The sequence below is a fragment of the Andrena cerasifolii genome, chromosome 2, assembly GCF_050908995.1.
Source record: "Andrena cerasifolii isolate SP2316 chromosome 2, iyAndCera1_principal, whole genome shotgun sequence".
Lineage (NCBI taxonomy): Eukaryota > Metazoa > Arthropoda > Insecta > Hymenoptera > Andrenidae > Andrena > Andrena cerasifolii.
The window spans coordinates 18751461-18777052 of NC_135119.1; the positions used below are offsets into that span (position 1 = coordinate 18751461).

Consider the following 25592-nt stretch of genomic DNA (forward strand, 5'->3'; position numbering starts at 1 on the left):
TTTTATTTCGACACTGAACTGAGAGATACCTTCTTCTTTGAATAAAAGATACACTTTCAATAAATAGCGTGAGTAGGGAATGCAATCCCGGGTGTTTTTTGAATTCCATTTTTATATTTTTCAGTTGTTCGTAAAGTAATTTACATTTTTTAAAATTCTCGAAATTCTCGGGATAAGTTATAACTTGATATATCTAATCCCGGGTGTTTTAGAATCCAAAAAACAGCCGAGAACCTGGGACTGAATTCCCTAAGCGTGAGCCACCGGTGGCCCACGTTCCTAAAAAAATAGCTGCCTAAATTCTCTGCACTCAGACTGTAGCCTTCCAAATTAAAAAAAAAGAAGAAAGCTTCTACCAACGAGAAAGAATCCCACAAATACTTGCACCTATGTAGTTCCCGATTTTTCCTGGGCCAGGATAGGTGACGGAAGGTGGCGGGCGAAACGTTAAACGCGTTCTTGGCACGATTTAATCGGAAGTTCGGTTTAATCGAAGGTTCGTGGTCCGGCCGAAAGCCGCGTTTACACGGACGGGCACGTACAAACCACCACGACGTTAATCGCGACGGTATGTGGCGACGATGAACAGTGCCGCCCACATGGTCACTTGACCTCCCTACGCCCCCGTATCTCGCAGTTAACCTTATCAACTCGATTCAACTCGACCTAACCGGTGTCGGGCCGATGCGGCTCGAGAACGCGCCGCTTACCTACATTCACGTTTCTCTAGTTCACCGTAATATCTGCAGTCCGCACGGTTCGCGTGGCTCGCGGCCTGAATGAATATCGAACGCCTATCGAACGAATCTGGGATGCTCGAGTAAACGATCGGTAGAATACTGTGAATTACTGTATTCTACGGTCGATCTACTGAGTAATCTGATCTGTCGGCGGTCAGTGTTCTCCTAACCCTTCGTGGTCAAACTTCTGTAAAGTTACGCGACGGCCACACTGGGTCCACTGGACCCGGCCGATTTTGAAACAGTTACCGTACGGACTGTGTCAGTCCAATCGAGTCCCCAAAAATTATAATACACACTTTGAACATTGTAGAATATGGAATAGGCGCGTTTTAGTAAGAAATGAAAAGACAACGTGTACCAAAAAAATCGGAAACATGTAAAGTCCTGAAAAATATGTTTTTTTTTACTAAAACGATCAAAACTTTTTTATTTTTCAATTCATTTTTCGTACAGATTGTGGCTGATACTAATAAGATATAGTCCTTTTAGAATATATACAGTTTCGTACTGTGGGTTTAAAAAAAGGTATTTATTTTGAGGTTTGAAGATGGCCAAATGTGGACTAAAAAACATGTTTCATTCAGAGAAATAACTATTTATAATTATTTGAGATTCCTCTTCCGGTAGAGAGCGTCAGTTTTTGAATCAGAAAGTTCGTTGGTGAGTGGCAGCCGTTACAAAAACATCGGTTTTGAACGTGGGTCCATCGGACCCATGTGCGACCAACGCGTAAATTTTATCGAAAAAATGAAATTTTCTGTCTACTCTAATTCGAGAAATTTACTTCAATAAAAAGTAATGTGTATGACTGCGACAATATTTTTTTTCCCCAAGTTATATGGGTGTATAATGTGTACGAACACAGAATGTACTTATATGTGTGTCGAATGCGCCGGAGAAGACTAGATTCAATTCTTTTTATTGTTAAATTACTTTCTTATGAATTACAAAAGTAATAATAATCATTTAATAATATTAAGATTCGTTATAATTATTAAATTACTTTCTTATGAATTACAAAAGAAATAATAATCATTTAATAATATTAAGAATCGTTATAATTATTATTATAACGATTAATAATTATAACGAATAATAATTATAACGATTCTTAAAACGAACAGTCTATGTCATTCTAGTAATTTAAAAGAATTTTTTATATGGATATCAATTCTTTTGGTTACGTTATTTAATAAAGGAAGTTAACGATATTGAAATGTACTTTACATCTTTGTGAACAGAAAAGTAAAGTTACTATGAAAGTTTTTATTATTCCAAATATTCCAAATTCATATAGTTCACGTTCGTTTCTATATTATTCTAATTAGTCAATGGAAGTTATCGTAATCTAAGGGTATTTCAAATTTAAATTGTATATCAACGAAGAAATTCGCGCATTCCCCTCTCTCAACGCTCCGCCAGTGTAATTTTAGTGAAATATCGCGGCGACTCCTGCAGAGAGCTCGGCGGATTTGTATATGCTCCGAGCAAGGTGAACGGGGGTCGATCGTCTCATTATTATCTCGTTTTGCGCGAGTAATTCATTTTTACGCGCGCCCAAGTTCCGTTCGGTGATTCACGAGCACCTCACGTGGTGCGCTCGAATATATTTGAATTCGGCAGTCCGTGCAACTCTTCGCATTACGCCGCCTCCAAGTGGGAGCAATAAAATATTCCACATTCCTATTCCTTATTTTTTTCAAACTGCGGCTCTCCTATATTTACACTTCTTACTATCTGCTCGAGTGTCATTAACGATTACAGAACTAATATCTCTCGAATCATAACATACCTTATAGGTTAGAAATCCCAGCTCGATCCGCCGTGTAAGCGTACACCAGCTCGAAAGTGTTATTACCAATTTGTCTTAATCAAGTGATCACGATCAATTATCCATTGATCAGCCGTGCTTATCTAAATTATTCATCTCGATTACGTTATTACGGAATGACTCGTATTACTGTCTCCCGCGATCGCGTCAGTCGCAATTCCTAACCTTTATGAATATTATCACTCGCAGCGATCGGTCGGTAATTACCGGCGCAGTAAACGAAATGAACGTGGTGAAAAGGAGTAAGGAAAGTCTCGCTGCTTCTCGGTTGACAGAAGTCTGACTAATAATCCCGGATAATGAGTGCAATGTGAGATTCGTGTCTCGTGTCAGGCTGGATACGCGTACCTCAATGTGCCTCGCAAAAGGAGCAAGTTCAATCTTGCCAGAAAATTGAATCCTGTGTTGCTCGGGTGACGCCAATTAGTCACTCGTTCCGTTGTATCCAGATCTGATGGGGAGCAACCACTTCCAACGCGGAATAAAGAAACACTGACGCTTAATGAAGGAAGGACACGCACTGTGGAAAAATTCGCGAGATGTTTAATGACCAACCGCGCTGTTCGGCGTCCAGGTTAGTACTGAACCCAAATACGCGTGTTTCTGCAAGTCAAATTTTTGTTTAATTGGGCATACCTGGGTATACCTTCTTTACCATGAGCTTTATGATCAAAAGAACGACCAGTTCTCGAGCGAGTGCACATAAATTCGCTGATAATATCGCAGGAACTGCTGAAAGTGTATGAAGTAAAAATAAAGCTCAACTTTAGGTTAACAACCTAACCTTAACATCCGGTTTAGTTAAAAAATTACTAACGTAAAGGCTGATTCAGACACGTCGAGTAATTTAGTCGAATAGCGAGTAATTTAGTAATTTTTCATACGTGAACACTAAAATTTAGTCAAGTAGTTTAGTAAAACAATGGTAAATTACTAAATTACTCGCTACTCGACTAAATCACTCCACGTGTCTGTTCCAGCCTTTACTATGGAACCTCGCTATGACTGGAGATTCAATTTGAAATCGAAGAGAAGATAAATCGAATGGACGAAATAAAATAAACCTGTACAAAAATAATTAACTACGAACCTCCCATCCTTCAAATTCCGCCCTAATTCCAAAACAATCGCAAAGAAGCTCCGGCGAAAGCGCGCCGATTTCCAGAAAATCAGAAGTAAAGGCTGCGGATGCATTTACATTCGACAAGCCCGAAAGGAATGGAATCGAGAAAGAAGCGAGGGTGTTGATCTCGGCTGCTGATCGGAAGCAGGGCCAGGGCAGAGCTTAGAGGGCACCGAGGGGGCGTGTATCAATCTAATAGTAATGAGCAGTGATGCCGGGCGGAAGGACTTTGAAATATACATTATGCGGGGATTATGTTTATGCATGCGGGAAAAGGCGGCGAGAGCATTTTTCTTTTGATATGCCTTTCGCGCCTCCCGCGAGGAGAGGGCGCCTCTCCTGCGCCGCGGGATCAGATTTGAATAAAAGTATCCGTCGAGTCACTCCGTCCAGGGGGGGGGGGGAGGGCTGGCGAAGGGGGCAGCAATTCGCCCAGCTGCTTTTTACAACTGCGGTGCTCTCATTAAATATGTATAGATTCGCGCCCCGAGCATGTTCCCCCAATTCCGTTGCCGCTCTCTCATGCCTCCTCGATAATAGAACCGCGCGAACGATTACGAAAAACATATGTTTTAAAGATTGCACGCCGCGGGACAAATATATCGCGCCTCCTATCGTTTTTTTCGTGATTCGCGCGATCCTGCGCGCACGAGGCGCGGTAAATCACCGGTAAAGAAAGATGTGGAGTCATTTTTTATTTTACCCCATTCGTACGGATACTCGAACGTCTTACTTTACCTTTTTACCCAATTCGGTTGCTTTTATGATTTCACAGGCTCGGTTAAGGGGTCATGCCTGGTTGGCAGACGAAAGAGAACGTCATTTTTGGGAATTTTTTGTGAAAAATGGGATGTATGTTTCTTGCAACTATTTCCTTGTTTCGGATGTACATATATTCAGCAACCCTCGGTAATTTTGTTATAGGAAAATATTAAATAATGAAGGAATAACAGTCACTCCCGCGGGAGCTGTTTTTATAATGGCGCTGCGCAGTGAGCACGATTTCTCCCAGCCGGATCATCTGAATTCAGAAAGTGAAGAAGATTCTGTTGATATAGGAGTTTATTCGGTTCGTGAACGAAGGATTTTTCAAACAAATGATTTCTGACAAAATGGCGGCCGTTTAACGCAAAATCCTGATTTTTTTATGTCTGAATTGTTTGTTTTTTTGTGAATTAAAAATAGAGTTTTCATCAAAGACAAAAATCATTCGTTCACGAACTAGATAAATTCATATACTAAGAGCATCTTCTTCACTTTTCGATTTCAGACGATCCGGCTGGGAGAAATCGTGCTCACCGCTATAAAAATAGCTTCCGGAAAAGTGGCTGTTATTCGTTCATTTTTTAATATTTTTCTGTAACATAATTACTGAGAGTTGCTGAATATATGTACCTTTAAAATAAGCAAATAGTTGTAAAAAATACACATTAGATTTTCCACCAAAAATTCCCGAACATCACGTTTTTTGTCGCCTGCCAACTAGGAGGATATACCCGTTTGAACCCTCGGAAAATGTGTACACTTTTTTAATTTTTTTCAAGTCAACGGCTTGATGAAGATTTCCCGTCTTTTTACTATCTTTACATAGTGTTATGAGCTACTTAAAAAAAAAGTTTCAGTTAAAAAACTATTGTTTTTCGGAAGTTATGCATACATATCCGAAAGTCTCTCGATTTTAGACGGCTAAACGGTGGGCCTAAAAACTCGCGCTACTTTCAACCAATTCACCTGCAATTTTGCACGTAGGATCGTAATAAGATTCCACATCGTCCAACGAGGACTTTTTTTATTCCGATTCCCCGTTTATTATTTATAAAGAAAAAAGTGGCCTTTTCTCTTAGAAAAATGTAACTTTACCTTTGATCTCTCACCATTTCTTTATTTTTCAAAATTTTCAAAATCGGCCCCGTTGAACGATAGCTACTGACATACTTTATAAGAAGATTATATTGTTTTTGATTTCTGACACGACATACAGCTGTTTTCAGGCCCACCGTTTAGCCGTCTAAAATCGAGAGACTTTCGGATATGTATGCATAACTTCCGAAAAACAATAGTTTTTTAACTGAAACTTTTTTTTTAAGTAGCTCATAATACTATGTAAACATAGTAAAAAAAACAGGAAATCTTCATCAAGCCGTTAACTTGTAAAAAAATCCACAAAATGTACAGATTTTCCGAGAGTTGAAACGGGTATACCCCCTTAAAGATTGTGGTGACTTTAGATGTTCGTGAAGTAGGTGCACGATGGCGATGCTTTTTAGAGGGGACTGTACCATATGATCCGATTTCTGAAGGTACGGCCGACATTTTCAAGTCGATTAACTTGGGCTCACTACCGTCAGTCAATCATTAGGTAATGAGGCCGCGGCTCGGTCGCGAGTGGACGTCGATTGTCCGTTTAAACGTATCGGGGCTCGCATAGAATAGTCGGGCGATCTTATCGTCACGGTTTCATGTAATGCTAATGGGCGCGCGGCACAGCCTAATATGTACTTAAACGTAAAGGTTAATATGATAGCGAGCAAACGCGCGGACGTTAAGGAGCGAGGCAAGGCGCACGGGACAAATTATGAAGGGAAGCTACTCGGGGAAACGAGATCTCGTTTGCTGGCTGAAGGTAACCGCTCGAAATGCATCGCGCAACAAATTGAGATTCCTCGGTTTTTGCCAAGATACCGATCCTCTTATATGTACCTACGTACGCTGGCTCAGGAAGCTAGGCATTGCCTTTTGTTACGATCACCGTTGCCCCTAACATCTCGCGTCCTTTAACATTTACAATCCCGAGTAATTTGATAGTTAAAGATAATGGTTTCTTCAAGGAGGAGGAGGAGGAGTCTACCTCCAAGCACACCCTCGAACAAATAGTAGATCTCCCGTACCTTCGTTCGAAATTCTACATCCCCCGGCGCAGAATCTTAAGTCCTCGATTTAACAGTCCGAGCGCCTTCGATTCTTTATTAAGACGCAATAAGTCGGCGGCGGTTTCATTTCTCCGAGGAACAAATGGCCCGCAAGTTATCACCCCGAGGAGCGCGCGACCCTTCCATTTAAAAAATGTAAATTTGTTAATGCAAGTAGTGGGGGGGGCGTGAAAATTTGCTCGGCTCTTCCCTCCACCCTGCGCCCCGTCGCCCGGCTCGCAGGCACCCTATTACCTGAGACTATTATCCAATACAAAAAATCAAATAAAGTATGCTAAGTTACGCTTCGAAGACTTTAGGGAGTCCGAACTGTCGAGGGGTTGTAGAAACATTTTTTTCTACTCTCTCTCTTCCTCCCTGATTCCCCTCGGCGGCGGGGCGCGCTGGCAACACCCACTCGCACACTTTCCTCCGCTGCTTCCTATTAACTTCGAACAGGGTGTAAGAATTAGACGAGTCTTAAAGCCTCTCCGACGCGATTTATAAGGTCGACGAACGCGAAATTGCCCCGGCGAAATCTGGCAAAATTTCGCCCCGCGCAGGCCGCTGGGAGGCGAGACCGCGGGCCTCCACGATGACGAGATAATTGTCGAGTGAAATTCTCGTTTTTGTCCTGCCGCGGAAAGAGGTGCGATGAAATTGGACGAAAGGCTGTGAAATTAGTTTCGGCTCGGAGACAGTACCTACAGTGTTGCTAGTCCTTCTACGTCTTCCTCTAAAGCCAGATCTTGGAAGGGGCGGACAGATCTGAATGAATGTTGTTGCTCCTAAGCCTTTGGCAGCGAGTAGCTGAATGTTTAACACACTCGTGCACAGCGATGCTCGGAGCCATTCTCACGTCACGTAAATGGATATAACTTTCTAGTAACAACCAGCCACGCACTTCGATATTGGCGTACGATTTTCTATCGACTGTTGCATAAGATGTAATAAGGTTGACGTAATGGGACCGAGAAAAAGGTATCGGGCCGAGCAGCTAAGAAGCACAACGCGAAAGTTTGACAAAAACTCACATTTCACGCTTCGATAACTTCCATTGCTCATAGTTGGCACATATCAGTCGATGTCATTTTATGGAGAAAAAAACGGATCTGCACTTGGCTAGTGTTCGCGTAAATCCTGGCTCGACATGTGCCTTGGAAAACTAAATCCTGGGAAGTACCTAGGTATCTAATAAATATCAGAGGCAATCCGTGGATAACGTACTACTCAAAGAGTAGACACTTAAATTGTGACGATTCAAGAATCAGGATTTAAAATTTCAATCTAAAACTACAGCAAGAAAACACCCCGTTCCAAGTATATTAAATAAATCGAGTGTCGCACTGTCTTCATTAAAAAAATACCGAAAGTTTTGTAATACCGAGGATCAGTCAGCTTAAAATTGCTCCGGCAATGCAGATAAATGAAGCTTTATTTCGTCGTTAAAATACACCCCAGTCTGAGTAGAACGATGCCGAGTCACGTGTACTGCTTCCCATCGTACATCGACAAATATGGCACTTTGTTCCTGAAAGTTAGTGGCTGGAACGTTTGCGAAACACGCACGGGTAGCTGCATTCCCGTACCGGACCTTGACTTCGCCGCTATAGTTGTCGATTTATGAGAAATATCGGGTACGGGCAATGATTGCCACTCAAGACCAGCGGAATTTCTCGAGAATTTAGTGGCCATTAAAAAAAGTCTATTCAGTTACATGTCTGCTTTCTTGCGCGCGTTACGTATAACCAGACGTGGAATACCGGTAGCCTCGCTGAGACCAAGACTGAGTTAATCCAGTTTCTCGAGACCTTTGACAAGGATTTCAGGGATGCCAGGCCTCGCTTGTATCGAGCACAGTTTCATTTATTTAACGCCATAGAAATGTGCGATCGGTTCTGCAACGAACGCTGCGATCTAGTTGGATGATCCTGAAAGTTTCAGTGCAGCGAAGGTCGCAACTGACAGAACACTGTGTGTCGCAGTGTCTAATTCAATCTGAAGACAGTATTTGGTTCGTTAGTATAGTCTTACGATATGTAGGTTGTTTCTGCGCTCTTGCTACCTACTAGGGATTGCAAACCGGTAAATCGGTTTGAATTTTTTTTTCACTGATAACGTAGTAGATGTCGACGGAATTATGCGCTATATATTATGCGCTACATTGCTATGCATACAATTTTTACCGGTAATTCGCCAAATTTTTACCGGGAATTCGATAAATTATGTATTTCTCGATATTTACCGGTAAATTATGTATTTCTCGATATTTATCGGTAAATTATGTATTTCTCGATATTTACCGGTAAATTATGTATTTCTCGATATTTACCGGTAAATTATGTATTTCTCGATATTTACCGGTAAATTATGTATTTCTCGATATTTACCGGTAAATTATGTATTTCTCGATATTTACCGGTAAATTATGTATTTCTCGATATTTACCGGTAAATTATGTATTTCTCGATATTTAACGGGAAATTATGTATTTCTCGATATTTACCGGTAAATTATGTATTTCTCGATATTTACCGGTAAATTATGTATTTCTCGATATTTACCGGTAAATTATGTATTTCTCGATATTTACCGGTAAATTATGTATTTCTCGATATTTACCGGTAAATTATGTATTTCTCGATATTTACCGGTAGATCGCGAGAAATTTGGCGAATTACCGGTAGAAATTTTATGTATAGCAATGTAGCGCATTTTATGTAGCGCATAATTCCGTCGATATCTACTACGTTATCAGTGAAAAAAGCTTCAAACCGATTTGCCGATTTACCGGTTTGCAATCCCTACTACCTACAGGGTGTTCCAAAGAGTTTCGGGGGGAATTAAAGTACCTCGCATAAATATTCGCTTTATCTGGCTTTGTTTTCAAGTAGCAGTAGTTGCTGCGTTTCAAGCATTCCCGTTAGAAGCTAAGGTAGCGTGGCTGATCCCTCGACTAAAAACTAATAAGTAACTAGTGACTGATTGAGCTTGTATCGCAGACTTGAGCATTTTCTTTGAGGACAGACTTCTTTGAGGATGCTGCGCTAATTGCTACGGCACGGTAATTGAGAATCTATTTGATGGATCTAACGAGTTACCTACGTCTCTCCAGTTTGTGGATGTGACCTACGGGATACTGTTTCGAAGCGAGCGAATCGTAGTGGCCAGACAAATGTGTGTGTCGGTAATTTATGAAGTCGACGGTCTTTCCCTTGATTCCGAGTATGCTTAAGCCTCGATAAATGATCTCGTTAGTAAAGTACTCATCGAGAATGAGTCGCGAGGGCTTGGTATGAAATGTTTGAAGAAATTTAACATAAATGAACACGGGATCTTTTTCTTAAAATTCGTGGGAAGGTAGGAGGTTTATCAAGTAAAATTATTGTAGAGTTTCTGCAACGTGTAGAGGAGGACTATTCACTTGGAACTGATGGTCAGGTGAAGAGAATAATAAATATTATGAAAACAAGAAATACTCTTTTTTTAGAAACGTGCATATACCTTTAATGTTATGATATTTATGTGTTTATAAAAAAAACAGTGGGATGTGCTCTTTAGTGATTTATGTTCCTTAATGACCCGGACAAGTTGTTGATTACGTACAGCTCATGTTCAAGGCGAGTACCACTTGTATGATATTCCTGGCGACACTTTTTTAAGCTACAGTGACGCATATTTAAATGAGAAGCTCCTATTTGAAATCAAAATAGGGTAAAAATTTGAAATAATGGTAATATAAATGTCTAAGGGTGTATCCAGCGATTACAATTTAGTGATTAATAGTATTACGCGAGACCTTTCTCAGAGCTGTTAATACAGAATTTTTCATCAGAATTCGTAAAACACCTGTCTGAACGGTGAACTCTAAACCACGCACGGCCTTGATAATCAAGGGCGCAACGAAATAAAACGTATCAAAGTAGCGTGCAAGGCGTGGAGCTCCCTTTTTCTCAATGGGCGTTTTTCAAACTAATTAAAGCGGATATTAAATCACTTCTGCGGCACACACCCTCCGGTTTCACTGACGTACGACCCATTAATTAACGTTTCCGATGCTGCAGAATATTACTTCGCCTCCGTTACCGCGGGAAAGATCCTCGAGATATTTCTCTGATTGGATACTGGCTACGAAAATCGAGAAAACGCTGTTATGAAAGTTCGTTGCGTGCTTAGGGACTTTTAGCATCATTTGGAAGAAAAAACATCAAAACTTCGCGACTTGTGTCTGCTGAACAGAACCACTATGAACATTTCGAACATCCCAATACCATTGGTTACTTCACGATCCCATGTAAATTCATTTTTGACAGATAATCAGCAGACGATTTATATAACACAAGCAGAAACCGACTCCCAAAATAGTAAATTATAAAGCACATCACCTAAGTACCTTTTCTCCAATGTTAAATAGAAATAATTGATTATATTACATATAGAAATTAAAATTTCAAAAAATATACAAAATAAATATATCTTTAACATTAAAATTTTAACAAAACTAGATAATATAAAAGAATATTCATTATAAATGGACATTATAAATAAAATTCCTAAAAAATTGATATAAATATTAAAATTATTATTCTTAACCTAATTAATTTACTTTCCTTTTAATTTGAATAAGGAAAAAATTATAACAACCAAGAAATAAGCAAGTAAATACTCGAAATATATTATGTAATATTCTGTAATATTCAACAGTAGAAATAATAGATAAAATAAAATATTAATATTAAAATTAAGTTCCCATTGGACACGCGTTTCTCAAAGTTCTGAACTCCAGAATTTAGAAACTTGCGCCCTACCAATTTCGCCACCCTCCTCCAGACCTACCGCAGTACAATCACCAATAATTCCCAAGAAGTTACCACGCGTCAACCGGACACGAGCATCGCAATCGGTTGAGACACCTCCAAAGTACACCACCGTTCTCATCCTCGCGGCGTCCAAGGGCCGGGAGGAGGGGTTGGTTTTTCAAAGGGGGCGAAATTCGGGAACGAGGAAGGCGAGAGTAGAGTGGGCAGAGTTCCGACAAAGGACGTGGATCCTTTGGGAGCGGCTCTGGCACGAGTGGGTCAGTGACGTCGGGCACGGGACAGCGTGCATATATCGAGGGGGTCGGTCGAATGACGTTCGCTCGGGGGCCAGCCTGGGTGAGCGTGCTGGCGAGTCGGTGGAAGCGGGCGGGCGAGAGACGCGCGCGGCAGGGCCGCGGGCGAGTTGTATAATATGAACGCGGCGGGGCCGCGGCGGTGCAGTTTCGGCAGGCTATAATCAATTCTGATTGCAGTCCGGCATCGCAGCGCGATCCACCGGCCGATAGCTGAGAAAAAAGTTCGCGCTTCCAACTACCGGGCTGCACGGGTACCCATGAAGGGAACACTGTGCGCGGGGGACGAGGGATAAGGGCGAAGGGATCGAGCGAGAGACGAGAGAGCTGGTGGTGCTGAGCCGGAGAGAGAGAGGTCGATGGGGGAGAATAGAGTAAAGAAAAGGGGTGGAGAAGCTGAGAGAAAGCGGAGGATGGAGGCTAGCGTAAAGTGTAAAGGGAGGACGTTGGAAGGTAGAGCTGGTGTATGGAAAGTAGAGGAAGTATAAATGAAGCGAGGATGGTGATGAGAAGGAGGAAGGTTTGAGTAGCAGAGGTTGAGAATGTAAAGCGTAAGGGAGAGATGGGAATAATCACACCAGCTGAAGGAACGAAGGGGTAGAAGCAGAACTACAGCGCTGGGTTTACGAATGGAGTTGCACCTGCGGTCTATCAGAAGCAACTACACGTTCCCTTGCCCTAATAATCCACTGATTCCAATAACAGCAGACGCAGCAATCATTTCATGCGAGACCGTCCGGGCTCGTTCATTCATCGCCCGATGGGAGCAAGTACCAGGGGAGTGATGCCTCGGATAAGAAACGGGGACAACCGTAACAAATAATACCAACAGAGAAGAAAAGCTATCGCTAGCTACATGCCCGCGGACACAAGGACACCGTTCGCTCCCCGTAACCGGAAATCGCAAAGGTGGCTCGCGAACGTGGACGTAACGAGGCAAAAAGCCAGCCAATAAAATCCATTAACCATCAACCATGCCCCCTCCGTGCGCGTTCGTCAAGCACTAACAACTCCACCGATGAATCCGAGTGACCCAGCCGCGTCCCCGGGAAAGCCAAGTGTCCTCCAGAAACGCGTCGAGAAGCGAATGAAAATCGTCGAGAGACACGGGAGCTCCGCGCAGAAAATGCGCTCGAGAGGGGAAAATGAATTGGCGCGGGTGTGCCCCACCTATCGCTCGCACGCGGATCACCAAGAGCTGTCCTGCACGGTCCGAACCGCGTGCACGTCGGGTTATAAAAGAAGAGGATGGAGCACGCAGGGGGTGGAGAGAAAGGGAGAGAGGGTTGGGGCGGCATGCGGCCGAGAAAAACGCAACCGAGTTATTTTATTTATCGGTTGGTCAGCAGCCAGCCTGGCTACGCCTGGCAAGAGAGCCTCGCGACTATCTCTCGACCTCGTCTCGCGGCGGAGGGAAAGAGAGGAGAGGAGAGTAGGCCCAAGCCAGACAAGATCCGAGGAGGACTCCGGGTTCTTCGGTTCTCCTGCCGTCGAATGGTTCGGGGAACGGCGGAAGAATGCATCCATCGGTTGCATCGGTGCAACAGCAACAACGGGCGAGCAGCGCGTTTCTTACGGGGGCCCGTTTTTTCCTGGGCCCCTCCGCCTCCCCTCCTCCCCGCCATCGCTGCTTCCCCCCGCAGAGGCTTTTGTCTTTTTCTCTTTCTCTCGTCGGTCGCGCGAGCGTCCGGCCCCATTAGCAGTTGGACGAGCCATCATTCAATAACGCTCCTCAATGCCTGTGCGACCGTGTCCTCTCCTGCGTCCGTGTGCACTGCGCGACGCGTGTCGTCGTGCCGCTGACAATCGTGCACCAGCTTCAAACTGGCGGGCTCGCGATCGAATTCGGCCCCCGCCCTCGATCCAGCGATATCGGTGCATTGACTCGATGCGTCAGGGACGAGAGGTTCACTGACAGGGAGATCACGAGGCGCTCTACGCGAATTTCCATGCTTTTGGGCTTTAGAGCTCTCAGGCGCGGAGGCGTTATGGGAAATGTTCGCTGAAATTTTGGGTAGATTTGGTATTTCATGGTGATGGTAGTGGAATGACTGTGTCGGAGGTTGAATAAGGGATCTGGGGAAAGATTGCGTTGGAGACTTTTCAAGCTGACATGGAGCTGAAGCGACGATGACGTTGGAGGAATGCTTTTGGAGAAGAAACTAAGTACACAGTCTGCAGGATTGAATCGCAAAGATCTGAATCTGGACTTCAATTAAGTCTAGCTATTGAACCTTTGATCCCCGAATAGGAGAGACAGAGATTCGACGAATTTGGAACTGGAAATGGAACGGAATACGAAGATGTATTATAAGTAGCTGACAGACCACCTATCAGTCGGACCCTTGGATGACTCGGGTCTAATAGAAGGCTGGTCGTCCAATGATAATAACACAACGTTTGCATGATATGCCAAAAGACTTCGTTAATGATTGCAAGATGAGATGGTCACCTCAACAGGCCTGCATTAATTAACGGCATCTCGCTTTCCTCTGTCCCGAAACGTTATGGTTTGATGATGCACGCTTCCCAGAGATATTAGACTGGCTCTGGCCTGTCCGTCCATCTCCAGACAAACTGTCAGCGGATAGTATACACCGATGATCTGCAATTTAACTCGACACTCGAACACTGCACGACTGACAACGCAGCCGTGTGTTTAGCGTCACGATTATGCGAGCTGGATCATGATTTATCTTACGTATCTTAATTCGAAGCTGACGAAAAGTTGACGAGGCACCTCTTAGATCTTACGGCCGTTTAAAACAGTTTTTGTGCGGGAAAAAATTCAGCAAGCGTAGGTATGCTATTCGATACTCTTGCGTTAATTTATTCAAGCGCACAGTGACCTTGTTAGTACAGATTGCTTGAGAAGCACCCATTCTGTAAGCAATAATTGGTAATAAGTGTAAGTAGACAAAGAATGAAAGGAATATGTACCAGGGTGCATTTGATTTTGTAAATACACTAGGTATAAAAAATCTGCGTACACTAAGGTATGCAAAAGTGTTTGTTTATGAAAATATAGAAATATCCTTGAATTCAGGTGAAAATGTATTTGTAACATGTACATGGTATGTGTTTACAATTCTAGTAATGTCAAGGTAACAAATTAAAAATGACCAGAACTTAAATACAGACAATAAAACGAAAGATGTCCCTGAAAAGTCTCCAGAAAAAGTCTGCGTACGGCTACGTGAAATGGTGATTTCCCGAGACAGGATTGGGGATTCCCCGGTTCCTGACCTTAATTCTGGTTTAACGAACCTCTGTGCAGATTGATACGCGTGTGCGTGTATTATTTATAACGGTACAGTAGGTTTTAACAATCAAAACTAGTATCGAATACGAAGGAAAAGAAATTTCTGTCAGTGAAAGGAAAATTATCGTGAAATTCTGGAAAGAAGGAAAAAGTTATCGAGAAATAGGAAAAATAATAGGACCCAGACTTTTCTGGTGACTTTTTCAGAGACATCTTTCGTTTTATCGTTTGTATTTAAGTTCTGGTGATTTTTAATTTGTTACTTTGACATTACTAGAATTGTAAACATACCATGTACATGTTAGAAATACATTTTGACCTGAATTCAAGGATATTTCTATATTTTCATTAACAGACACTTTCTGCATACCTTAGTGTACGCAGACTTTTTATACCTAGTGTATACTTTAGTACAGTGAATCCCCTGTTATCCGTCCACTCGCGTGATTTATAATGCTGATTAAGTCTCTCGTATTTATCACTTCGCCACTGTTGGCACGCGTGCAACCGGTTGCCACGTGTGTAGATTTTCAACGAATTTCGCGAAAGCAACTGCAGCTCGACTTCATTGAATCATAACGCGACGATTGAAAGCGACAGCAAACAATGCTTCCTCTGCCCCCCCCCCCCTCCGCCCTTGAACGAGCGATTATGACTGCGCTTGCCACTTCTTGCAACGGGGGATTAAATGGCAGTCCGAGCTCCGCTCAGTTGCTTACGCTTTTTCTCGTTGCCTCTCGCGGTGTACCGAAAAGGGGCACCACTGCTATAACAATTTAAAGGAAAGTAGTAGGTTGGGCAATAATGAACACTGGAATGGTGATTAGAACACTGCCGAGGGGTGAAAGTTGTGATTCCATTTCTGTCGTACGCACGACGCTCGCGATTCAAGCCTCGAAATCTTGGATGCAAGTGGTGGAATCGATGTGAAATAGAATAAGTCTTTAAATTCTCGAAATTAGTAGTGTAGATTTCAAACTTCCAAAATTGATTATATGGGTTGTAAAATCCTCGCAATTTGATTACGTAGACATCGAATTCTCCAAATCGATTACGTAGATTTCAAATTCTCGAAGTTGAATACGTAGATTTAAAATTCTCCAAAGTGATTACGTAATTTCGAATATCTGAAATTATCGTGATTACGTAGATTTTAGTCGTTTAATACCTCAGTGAGATTCATCTTTCATCGAATAAAGAAAGGGCTTATTTCAACGCTCTGTTACATTAGCTAAAGGCCCGTATAAAACTGATACCGTGCTTAATTTGTTGCGGAAAAGCGTTTCTCTTTCCCTCCAGCCAGCGAGGCAGGTAGAAGCAGAATGATACGAGCCGTAATTTCGTCGTCGTTTCCCCGTTGCTCAATCGTATTTATTTAAAATGTGCGGCTTATTACGCCGCGGCGTATTTCGACATCCGGCCACGCTTCTGTGTAACATCATTATCGATAAGATCAAAGAAACCCGGTCTACCCGAGTTTTCAGTGGAAAGTGGCCTGTCGAGCCTGTTCCCAGTGTTACACGTTTCTACGACAATGAAACGCTCGATTTATGTAACTGTAGAAGCATGCTCGAGCTTCGGAGGCATATAAAAAAAAAAGTGGAAAAGTACTTTTCGCGAGGATAATTTAACGCTTACTAAAAAAATATTAGCAATATTAATAAAGAAAATTACAAGAGTGGCAGTTTAATTATACAGTCGCTTCGAAGAGTCTACGTTGTTTAATTGTACAATCCTACGACGACCTCTTAGACACGTCACCTTAAAGGGCTCGCTATCTGCATTGGGATATTACAATTAACTCTAATGAACCTCATCGTGCGTTGACCTACTTACATCTCACCAGCAGCACGAGTGAGACGATGATTAACGATCTCGATAAACTACAGCAACATCCTTCTCGATGCATAGTTGCAAAATGTAAAAGGATCTAAGCTAAACAAGGCATCTGTATCGAATTAGGAGAACCCTGTTTCGCATTTCAATAATACGAATGCAAGGTGGAAGCAATTAATTTATAACGATGTCCCCTAAACTCTACAAATTATACAAAAAAGCCAAGCGTATGTAATTCTGTACTGTCTTTTGCATCTCAATATCGTTACTCGATAGAATCTGGAAAAGAAGCACAGTGGAATAGGAACTGGATCAGGTTGTCTGAAGTACTGTCTGTCACCGAACGTACTCATTCTACTGTCTAGCTTCGATTGGAACGCGAAGGTAACGGAATAACGTCTGCTCAGAATGCATACATACTTTCAAAGCATTTTGGTGTTTGGGAACGAAGAAAATTGTTTAACAGGCTTATCTGATGTATAAGAGGAATATTGGCGCGATAGGGCACGCGAAGGAAGCAGAGGCACGATAAATTCGATCGGCGCGAGCAACGATTATCACGACTGTTTAGTCTAATGCAAATACCGGACGACTGCATCCGTCAATAAGAGATAGAGGTTCGAGGCCATCTCGAGTACCACGAGTGCTCTGAGTGTATCGACAGAAGTACTTAAGGTAGGACACGGCAACAAGTGGTGCTCGACGCTCCGCTAGGTCAACATCGTCTGCGTACCTACTCTCGTTCTCATAGATCAAGGATGGGCCTCTTTTCGCGAGGCAACTTCTGTGACATTATGCTTGGAGCACCCACTTCAATCTGACCGGCAAACATTGCCGCGGAAAGGGTTATACTAAAAGCAAATGCTGCTTCAGCTCTCCAGAGACACTTTAACCTGAACGTAGCAAAGCAGGTAGGCTGTACAAGTTGCAGAAGTTGAGTGGAAAGATGATGCTGGCTCTGTTTCACTTCGCAATAGCGAAATATTTGGAGGAGTCGGGGAGGAGTTCGTAAGCAAATGTAACGGCAATATTAATATTCAAAGTGTACTAATATTTCGTGTAGAAAAGCGAGTAATTGAAGGTTAAAGAAAATTGATTAGCAAGTTCGAATAAAACATGTTGACAGGTAAAACGTCACACAGGTCACTTCGTCTTCAGAACAGCTTCATTTTGCAAACACTGTAATAAAATAGGACACTAAAATTGTAGATATTACTATAAAGTAACAATTCTAGTTTCAACAGTTATCCACTTAAAGTACACGCGCTTTCAAAGCTAGCATAATGTTATTGGTTGATCTGAGAAAGTCAACGATTGACAAAAATCGGCAAAGATTACAGTTGCGCAATTGCACATCCATCACAACGCTATCGATATTTAAAATATACTTGTTCCTATACCACTTAAGCCAAAGTGACGTGTATTGGGCGACCGACAGAGCTAGGATGTTTTCAAGTGATTAAAGCACGCGATTATTCCGCCGATGAAAAGAAGAAAGATAGGCGGCCGACGGCGGGGGTGAGAAAGGGAGGCAGGGAGAGCAGAGAACAGCGGTACACTCGTTATTTCGAGCGTCGAGGGCTCCTGGATAATTGATAGCGGAATGCTAATAACCTGGACGAGCCGCGGATTATAATAAGTTTCTTGCGCGCTGCTTCTTGCGCCCCGACGCTGTCCTCGCTAGCGCTGTCACAAGCGATCCCTCCGTCAGCTTATCACGCCGATGCTAATTAATCGACGGGAATCTGGGTGAATAAGGACAAATGGCGGGGGTTGTTTTTCTCGGTGCCCCTAGCTCCCCGATTCGAGGCCATTACACGGCCTTTGTCAGAGCGTTTAACCGTGATCGAATTCCATTGGATACCCATTGATGGGATCTTCCTCGAAAAGAATATAATTCACGCTGGACGGTTTAATTGTGAATTTGCGAAAACAGGTTTAATCTCACTTCTTGCCAGGGAATTCGAGAATTACACGGCTTCTAAGCAGACTCGCGTGCTTTTTACCGTTTGCTGTTCCAAGGATCGATAGACGAAGACCAACGCTGGTGAGAAATGATTGATTTCAGGCGAGGAGCTTGTAAGAAAGTTTGTCACAGTGAAAACTGGGTTCCAGAGAAGATTAAGTCCTGGCGAAAACATTTGATCGAATAGATATACCATAGTGTGTTACAGGAAACTATCAGCCGCAGTACGTTCATCATAGCTCCATCCTTATTTCCCTCCCTTAATAAAAATCTTCGCATTCAATATCATAGATAACCAAAACGCGTTAACTTCCCACCCACCCATAAACATGGACTCCCATCGCCACCCCTAATCAAAGCTCTCCGGATCGAACTAGCTAACACACAAACGCACCACCAGTGCTCTTTCACCAATATTCATAGACCCTACCAGCGTAACAATGTTCCCTCGATCGGGGACACGAGGAAAATGTGGCTTGATGGTACACGCGATGGGCAAATAATACAAGCGAGCGATTAATTCGGCGTTATTGAAAACAGGCGAAGCCCGTTCGAAGTACACGCTTCCCATTCACCGGCAGAATGGATTTACGACACGACACCGTGCACACGGACAGACCGGCGGATCCGTAAAAATCTTAATACAATTTCCTAGGAGATTAAGCCCATGAAGTGTATAATTACACGAACTGTGCTCGTACACTTCCTTTCCAGCCAGGGGATTACATATCGCCCCGTGTACCGCATTATGGAGTGTGAATAATTATAGTACACGGTGGAACCAATGAACGCGTGTGCGCGGGACGATTAACAAAGAGGCAGCAAGAGGTTCGCTGCTTTCCGAAAGGCAGCCAGCGCGAGGGGGACCGGCCGAGCAAAAACCTCGTATCGAAGCAGCCATCTCGATTAGATCCCGCGATCCGGGCGCTATCGATCGTCGTGTCAATTACATGGAATCGTGTATCGAGACCCGTGTAAATTACGGAATAGACATCTCGCCGGTATAATAACATTGTGCCGGACAAGCCGCGGTCCTGAAAAATGTAATTGCCGCCAGGTGAACTGGCCAGAGTTCGACACCCCCCCTGGGTAACCTAGGAGATTGGTAATGGATGGGGGATGGTTTGTAGATTATTTTATCACGGGCAACAAGGTGTTAGTACTTTTAGGAAGCTCTTTGATGGATGAAAATTGTGCCTGCTGTGGCATTGCAGGCTGATTTACAGGCTTTGGTTAATTGTACGCTGTACCAGGGTGCAGGATTTCTAATCTGAATCTTTTCTGGAAAGAATATTGGAGAATTCGATGAGCAGAGATATATTGAGATTGGATTGTGAGTAGTGTTGCTTCTCGAGAAATTTTATAATTGCTTATTTCTTATTTCTCGAGAAGTACTATAATTTCTCGAGAAACTTCAGTCTAGGAAAAATATTATAAATCACATTTAGTTTCGTAAATGAATGTATTACTAGTTAATCGCGAATGTATAAACAGATCTACAATTTATAATACATCTTATTAATAACATTAGAACCTATATGAATTCCAATAGAAAATCACAGCACAGAAGATTCGATATTATTAACTGCTGAAGGTGCTCTTAAATTGTTGTTTAAAAATTTAGAAAAATTGTATACTGTATTAAGTACCTAATGAGTTTCTTGTGGCTATTAAAGAAGAAATATTGAAAAGAGGAGATAAGAGTATTGTACCCCGTATAAATTTTTGCATGATCCAGAATTTCTTCCAAAAGTGCTATTTAAAAATAAATTTTAAAACCAAAAAGTAATGTTTCGCTTTGTACAAATTTTGTATTAAATAAATAAATTCACCAATTATATTTAATACCTATTTTTCATTTACACAAGTATTGTATAAATTAGACAGGAATAATCATTTAGTTAAAGTTTTCTTGTGCTTTTGATAAAAATTATCAACATTAATCCAAAAATATAATTTTTGCAATATTTTTTCAATTTCTCGAGAATTCTCAAGAAATCTCATCTCATTTCTGATTTCTCGAGAAACAAAAAATATCGAGAAATCAGGAACACTAATTGTGAGAGTACCTACGAAGCTGGAGTGGATTTATAACAAAAATAAGAAGCTTTTAGCTGGTATTCTTGGGAGAGAATGAAAGCAGTACGAAAACGCTTTAGAGTACTGAAATGGAAAAATAACACGTAGACCTTGCTGAAAGTAGATATAAATGGGTACTAAAATAATCTTCCATATTCTCACTTCAATAAACACTGACACTTCTAGAATCGTTGAGTACTTTCCTTTCACTGCGCACACGATTCAACGAAATCTTGACATTTTAAAGGAACCCCGATGCCTTCTCCTCCCAAGACTCCCTCAAGGAATTACACTCGTTTTCTCGCGCCCCTGCACGCTACGAGACGATTTTTAATCCAGCAACGTCGCGGTTAATTGAATCCTCGGTTTGATACCGCGCGAGTTATGATAAATGTCTGATCTGTATAGGATCGCCCGGCGCGAGATAAACTTGTCCGGTGGAAATTTATTAAGGCACGCTCGCGACCGAGTTACGTACACGAGAGAAGAAATCGGCGTTATAAATATTGTACGAGGTGCGCGTGTTCGGACGCGAACAGGTTCCACGTAAAACCGCTGTCAGCGTTGCGTTATCAGTGAACCAGTTGCTGCGCGGTGGCTCCTGCCTATCCCTAAAATTTCAACACTTCAGTTGTACAGTACCATAAACGTGACGGAGTTTTCTATGCCCATGTCGACGACGTCCACGAAACAAGTTGAAAAACGGTCCGAAAGTCCTGTGACTTTTGCTTTTGGAACATGCCAGTCGAGTGCTTACAGCTGCACATTGAATATTTAGGATACTCACGAAGAAACTGTGAACGAACCACTTAGAAATCCAACGAGTAACCATGTTCCTCTTAACAAAGGATTATCGAACTTGCTACAGTATTTACAGGCTAAAATGGCACACAGTAGATTCATCACTGTCGGTTTATAAATCAAAGCAGCACACTGTATAATCCAATCGCCTGTCAACAATTAAGCTCTGTCACACGGTAGCCGGGCCGCCACACTTTGAGTGATTTAATCATCCAGTGGTGACCATCGGGCCTGGCGATCCATAAGACCAGCGGCCTATGAATTATTACGCCAGAGAGCAGAAGGGTGATCGACGCTCCTCATCGAAACGCGATGCACCCGCGTCATTTTTCCTAGGAGAGCGCTCGTTTATGCACGGCGAATTCTTGCCGCGTGCCAAATTACATTAAGGCTAGTACGTGTCGTGCATGCCCGCGATGCCCATGCGATACGTTTAGCGCGGCCGATTTCGCGAAATAAAACCCTTAGACGACGCCAGCCACGGCCACTCGTATGTTTGCTGTAATTTACGCACCGGCGGGGGACACATTATTCGGTATAATCGACCTGAATGTGTATGAAAAGTAACATTGTGCGGTCTATGTCTCGCTCGATCATCGCCGAAGGAAGGGAAACCCACGGTCGACCATCAAACTACATAACCAGCTATTGCTCATTTAATTATTGTATCCCGACCTCATAAATAATTCATTTATGTACGTTTGCCGATCTTCTGGAATTATTTATTGCGCGTACGTGAGGGGGGTAAGGAAACGTGTCTCTAATTATTCGCTTAAAAGACTGATATTTCTGTGCAATTTATGGGTACAGTCTGCCTGGATGCTTCAGGGCGGCGTACTTGTCTGGGGGCTTCCGATCGACAGGTAGGACACGTGTTTCCATGGATACTTCTGCGCTGTGATAAAATTATCTACGATACTTTATGGTGCTATTCGGTGGCCGGAGAAATATTTGAGAGCCTGTTAAGCTTCAGGGATTGGAGGATATTGTGCTCGGTGTTTAAGAGTTGAGAAGATTGTGGGGCGTTTAAATAAGAAATCTTATAAGCTGCGTTTATATTTACTGTAAGGGTAAAATGATTATGGTGTACAGTGCCAGGGAAGCGTCAATGAACCCGATTGTTCTTCTAATAGAAGCCACGGAAGAGGATGCTATTTAAGCAAGGTGTTTGCTCGAAATGGGTAAACATGGGAGTATTCGTTTAGCAGGGAAATATTTACAAGGTAAATCTCCAAACCCAACACTGCCTACCTATGCACTTATCCACGGATCGAATCTGATATGGAAACAACGGAACTAGATTGTAAAAGGGTAAACGCTGGTGTTTGCCTGTCTTAAATAAATATTTCTTTCTTCTTGGAACGCAACCATCATGATGCACAAGCCAGAATGCTCGGTCATCTACTTCCTACTACTAATAGACATACCAAGACTCGGAGATAAACAGCGAACTTCTAGAACTGATGACCAAAGCCAATTGCACCCTTCCAACCTATGGCACACACTGCCTATGCGCTTGAAGAAAGGTTACTACCATATTCAATGAAGCTTACAACTCTCACTCCAATCATCAACCAACCTAAATGACACGTACCACGGCCACATCTATCAATCTCCACACTTTATCACCCAACTCAAGCTGTACAAGTAATCCCCTGAATGACAACAGCATCTAATCTGGAGCTGTCCCAGAATAGACCCAACAGAGTTGTCCCGGGTATGAACTGACGCGAAAGGAAAAGAAGCACCTAAGCAACATTAACCAGGCGACTAACCTGTAGTAAGGGAATCCCTGATGCACGTGAAGGTCCATAGGCATGGCAGGGTGCGTGGGCCCGTGATGTGCCGGCGCTGGGGCGTACTCACCCCCCGCGGACAGGGGTGGCTGCATCATGCCCGCATGGTGGCCGGCGAGCATCGCCCCCCAGTGGAAACCCGGTGCACCAGGCATCGCCGACGGATGGTCCAGTTCTAGGCCGCGGTGGCTCGCGGCGGGTAACGCGCCACTTCCGGCCGATCCACCAGCGATACCAGCCGCTCCAGCAGCACCGCTTCCGGCGACACCGCCGCCGCGGTGCATCAGCCAGCCCTCCACCACGAACGTCGATGTTGCCCTCTACGTCGAAACACCGTGCTCTCGATCACTGGCCGATCAGCCGCTGCACCCACGCGCGAAAACGATCCACGACACTTCCGTCTGTATCGCGGAGGAGGCGGTTTCGCCCCCTGATCCCTTTCCTTCTTCCGCTCCTCACGGCCTAACGAACACTGGGGGAACTGACCGACCGCGCACCACAGAAAATCCTCCACCTCCGGCCCCTTTCCTCCCCGTGGCTCCGCCACCACCAACAACAACAACAAGAACAACAACGTGAACAGCAACAAACAACAACCCGGCAAGAACTTGGAGGATCACTTGGCACACCGCGGACACATGATCGGTCCAGGGTGGACGCGAGCCGGCGGCCTCTCCGGGAGCCTGCCACCGGCCCCGGAACACGGCTCACCGGACACCCTCGCGTGGAAGCGGCGCGGATGCGGCCAGACGGTAGCGCGATGGCCCAGCTGGTGCTGGTCGGCGTCGTCGTCGCCGGCGCGGTCCTCGCCGGATGCTGACGGTTACGACGCGGGGGAGACAGGTGTTCCCGTGGGTTCGTCTCGCGAGCCGCTGCAGCTGGACGGACCCGGAGAGTGGCGCAGCCTTTAGCTCGGCCATGAATGACGCGCCGTGCTTCCAGCTACTTCGCGGAGGCGGGGCCTACTCGCGCCCACGTGACACCTACCGCCTCCACCCTCTCCCTCTTCACCCTCTGCCCCCGCCGACGAAGCCGGTCGTCCTTCCTACCTAGCCGCGACCCGCGAGTTTCTCTATCCCTCCTCTCGGCCTCTCCACGCCAGCTGCCACCACCACGCGACACCCACCACCAGCGTCGACGACGCCACCACCACCGCGACGTCGATACCGAGCTTGCACCCGAGCCTCTGGTCCCTCGACGTCGCGACGTCGCTTCGCGGACATGCCGATTCTTCTTTCATGGATCCAGCTGCCTTTGGATGAACAAGATTTTAATAGGGAAGCTTTTTGAGGGGTGCTGTGACTGGGTGGAGGTCTGTGGTGGAAATTTTGGAGTCTGCGGCTTATCTTTGCCAGCGCTGGGGTTGTTTTTCGAAGGAGTCGGTTTTGAGAGGTGGTCGAGGCGAGAGGATGTTCAAGTCAAGGTAGTGGTACCTGTAGAGACACTAATTTAGGTGTGAGTGGTTGATTCCTTTTAGTTTGAGGGTAAAGTTTGGAGTGAAATGATCGTAGACGAGGGTATCAGTAAATTGGGGATGCTTATCAATAGACTGCGGAAGTTTATGCAAGTTTGATATTTATTACGATAATTACAACCTCCCCATTGTAAGAAAATCGAATACACTATATCCTGGCCGCTACTATACTCGAGCTATGTAAGTAAGTTCTGTACGTGCTAGAAATAAATAAACATAACATTTTTAAAATAAAAAATATATTTTGAAAACCCTGTAATGGGGTCGTCCATAAATTACGTAAGGCTTTTTTGAGGAAGAAGGGAGTCAGATAGCGTCTTACGTAATATTTTGAACCTAATTTTCAATAAATACAAATTCTATCATTAATGTTCCAGGAAAGTAGATTTAGTTTAAATTCCACGAAACCGAGTTAAATGAATTATATAAACCATTAACAGAATTTTAATAACTGAAAAAATTAAATGTAAAAAATATTACGTAAGGAGGGAGTTGCAATATTAAACCTTACGAATTTTTATACTGGGGAAGGGAGGGAGTACGAAATCGCTAAAATTACCCTTACGTAATTTAAGGACGGTCCCTAACGACGAAACATATTTCTATCAAAGTTTCACTTGTTTAGTCCTTTTCTATAAAAATATATATTTGCATAAATA

At 43.5% G+C, this 25592-nt stretch overlaps 1 protein-coding gene across 7 annotated transcripts in view; it reads right to left on the reverse strand.

Moving 5' to 3' along the window:
- The window catches only part of LOC143378585 (protein trachealess-like), a 186161-nt gene extending 161649 nt beyond the window's left edge, over window positions 1–24512 (reverse strand). For 5 of the 7 annotated variants that reach the window (XR_013088310.1, XR_013088308.1, XR_013088311.1 and 2 more), the window contains exon 1: window positions 23439–24512. Coding sequence is in view for 3 of the 7 variants with exons in the window: in XM_076830406.1 (XP_076686521.1) it covers window positions 23439–23743 (305 nt within the window). In the remaining 4 variants the exon portion in view is untranslated. The remainder of the gene's footprint in view (window positions 1–23438) is intronic. The other 2 variants (XM_076830408.1, XM_076830407.1) reach the window with 1 other exon arrangement.
- Between the last annotated feature and the right edge of the window lie 1080 nt (window positions 24513–25592).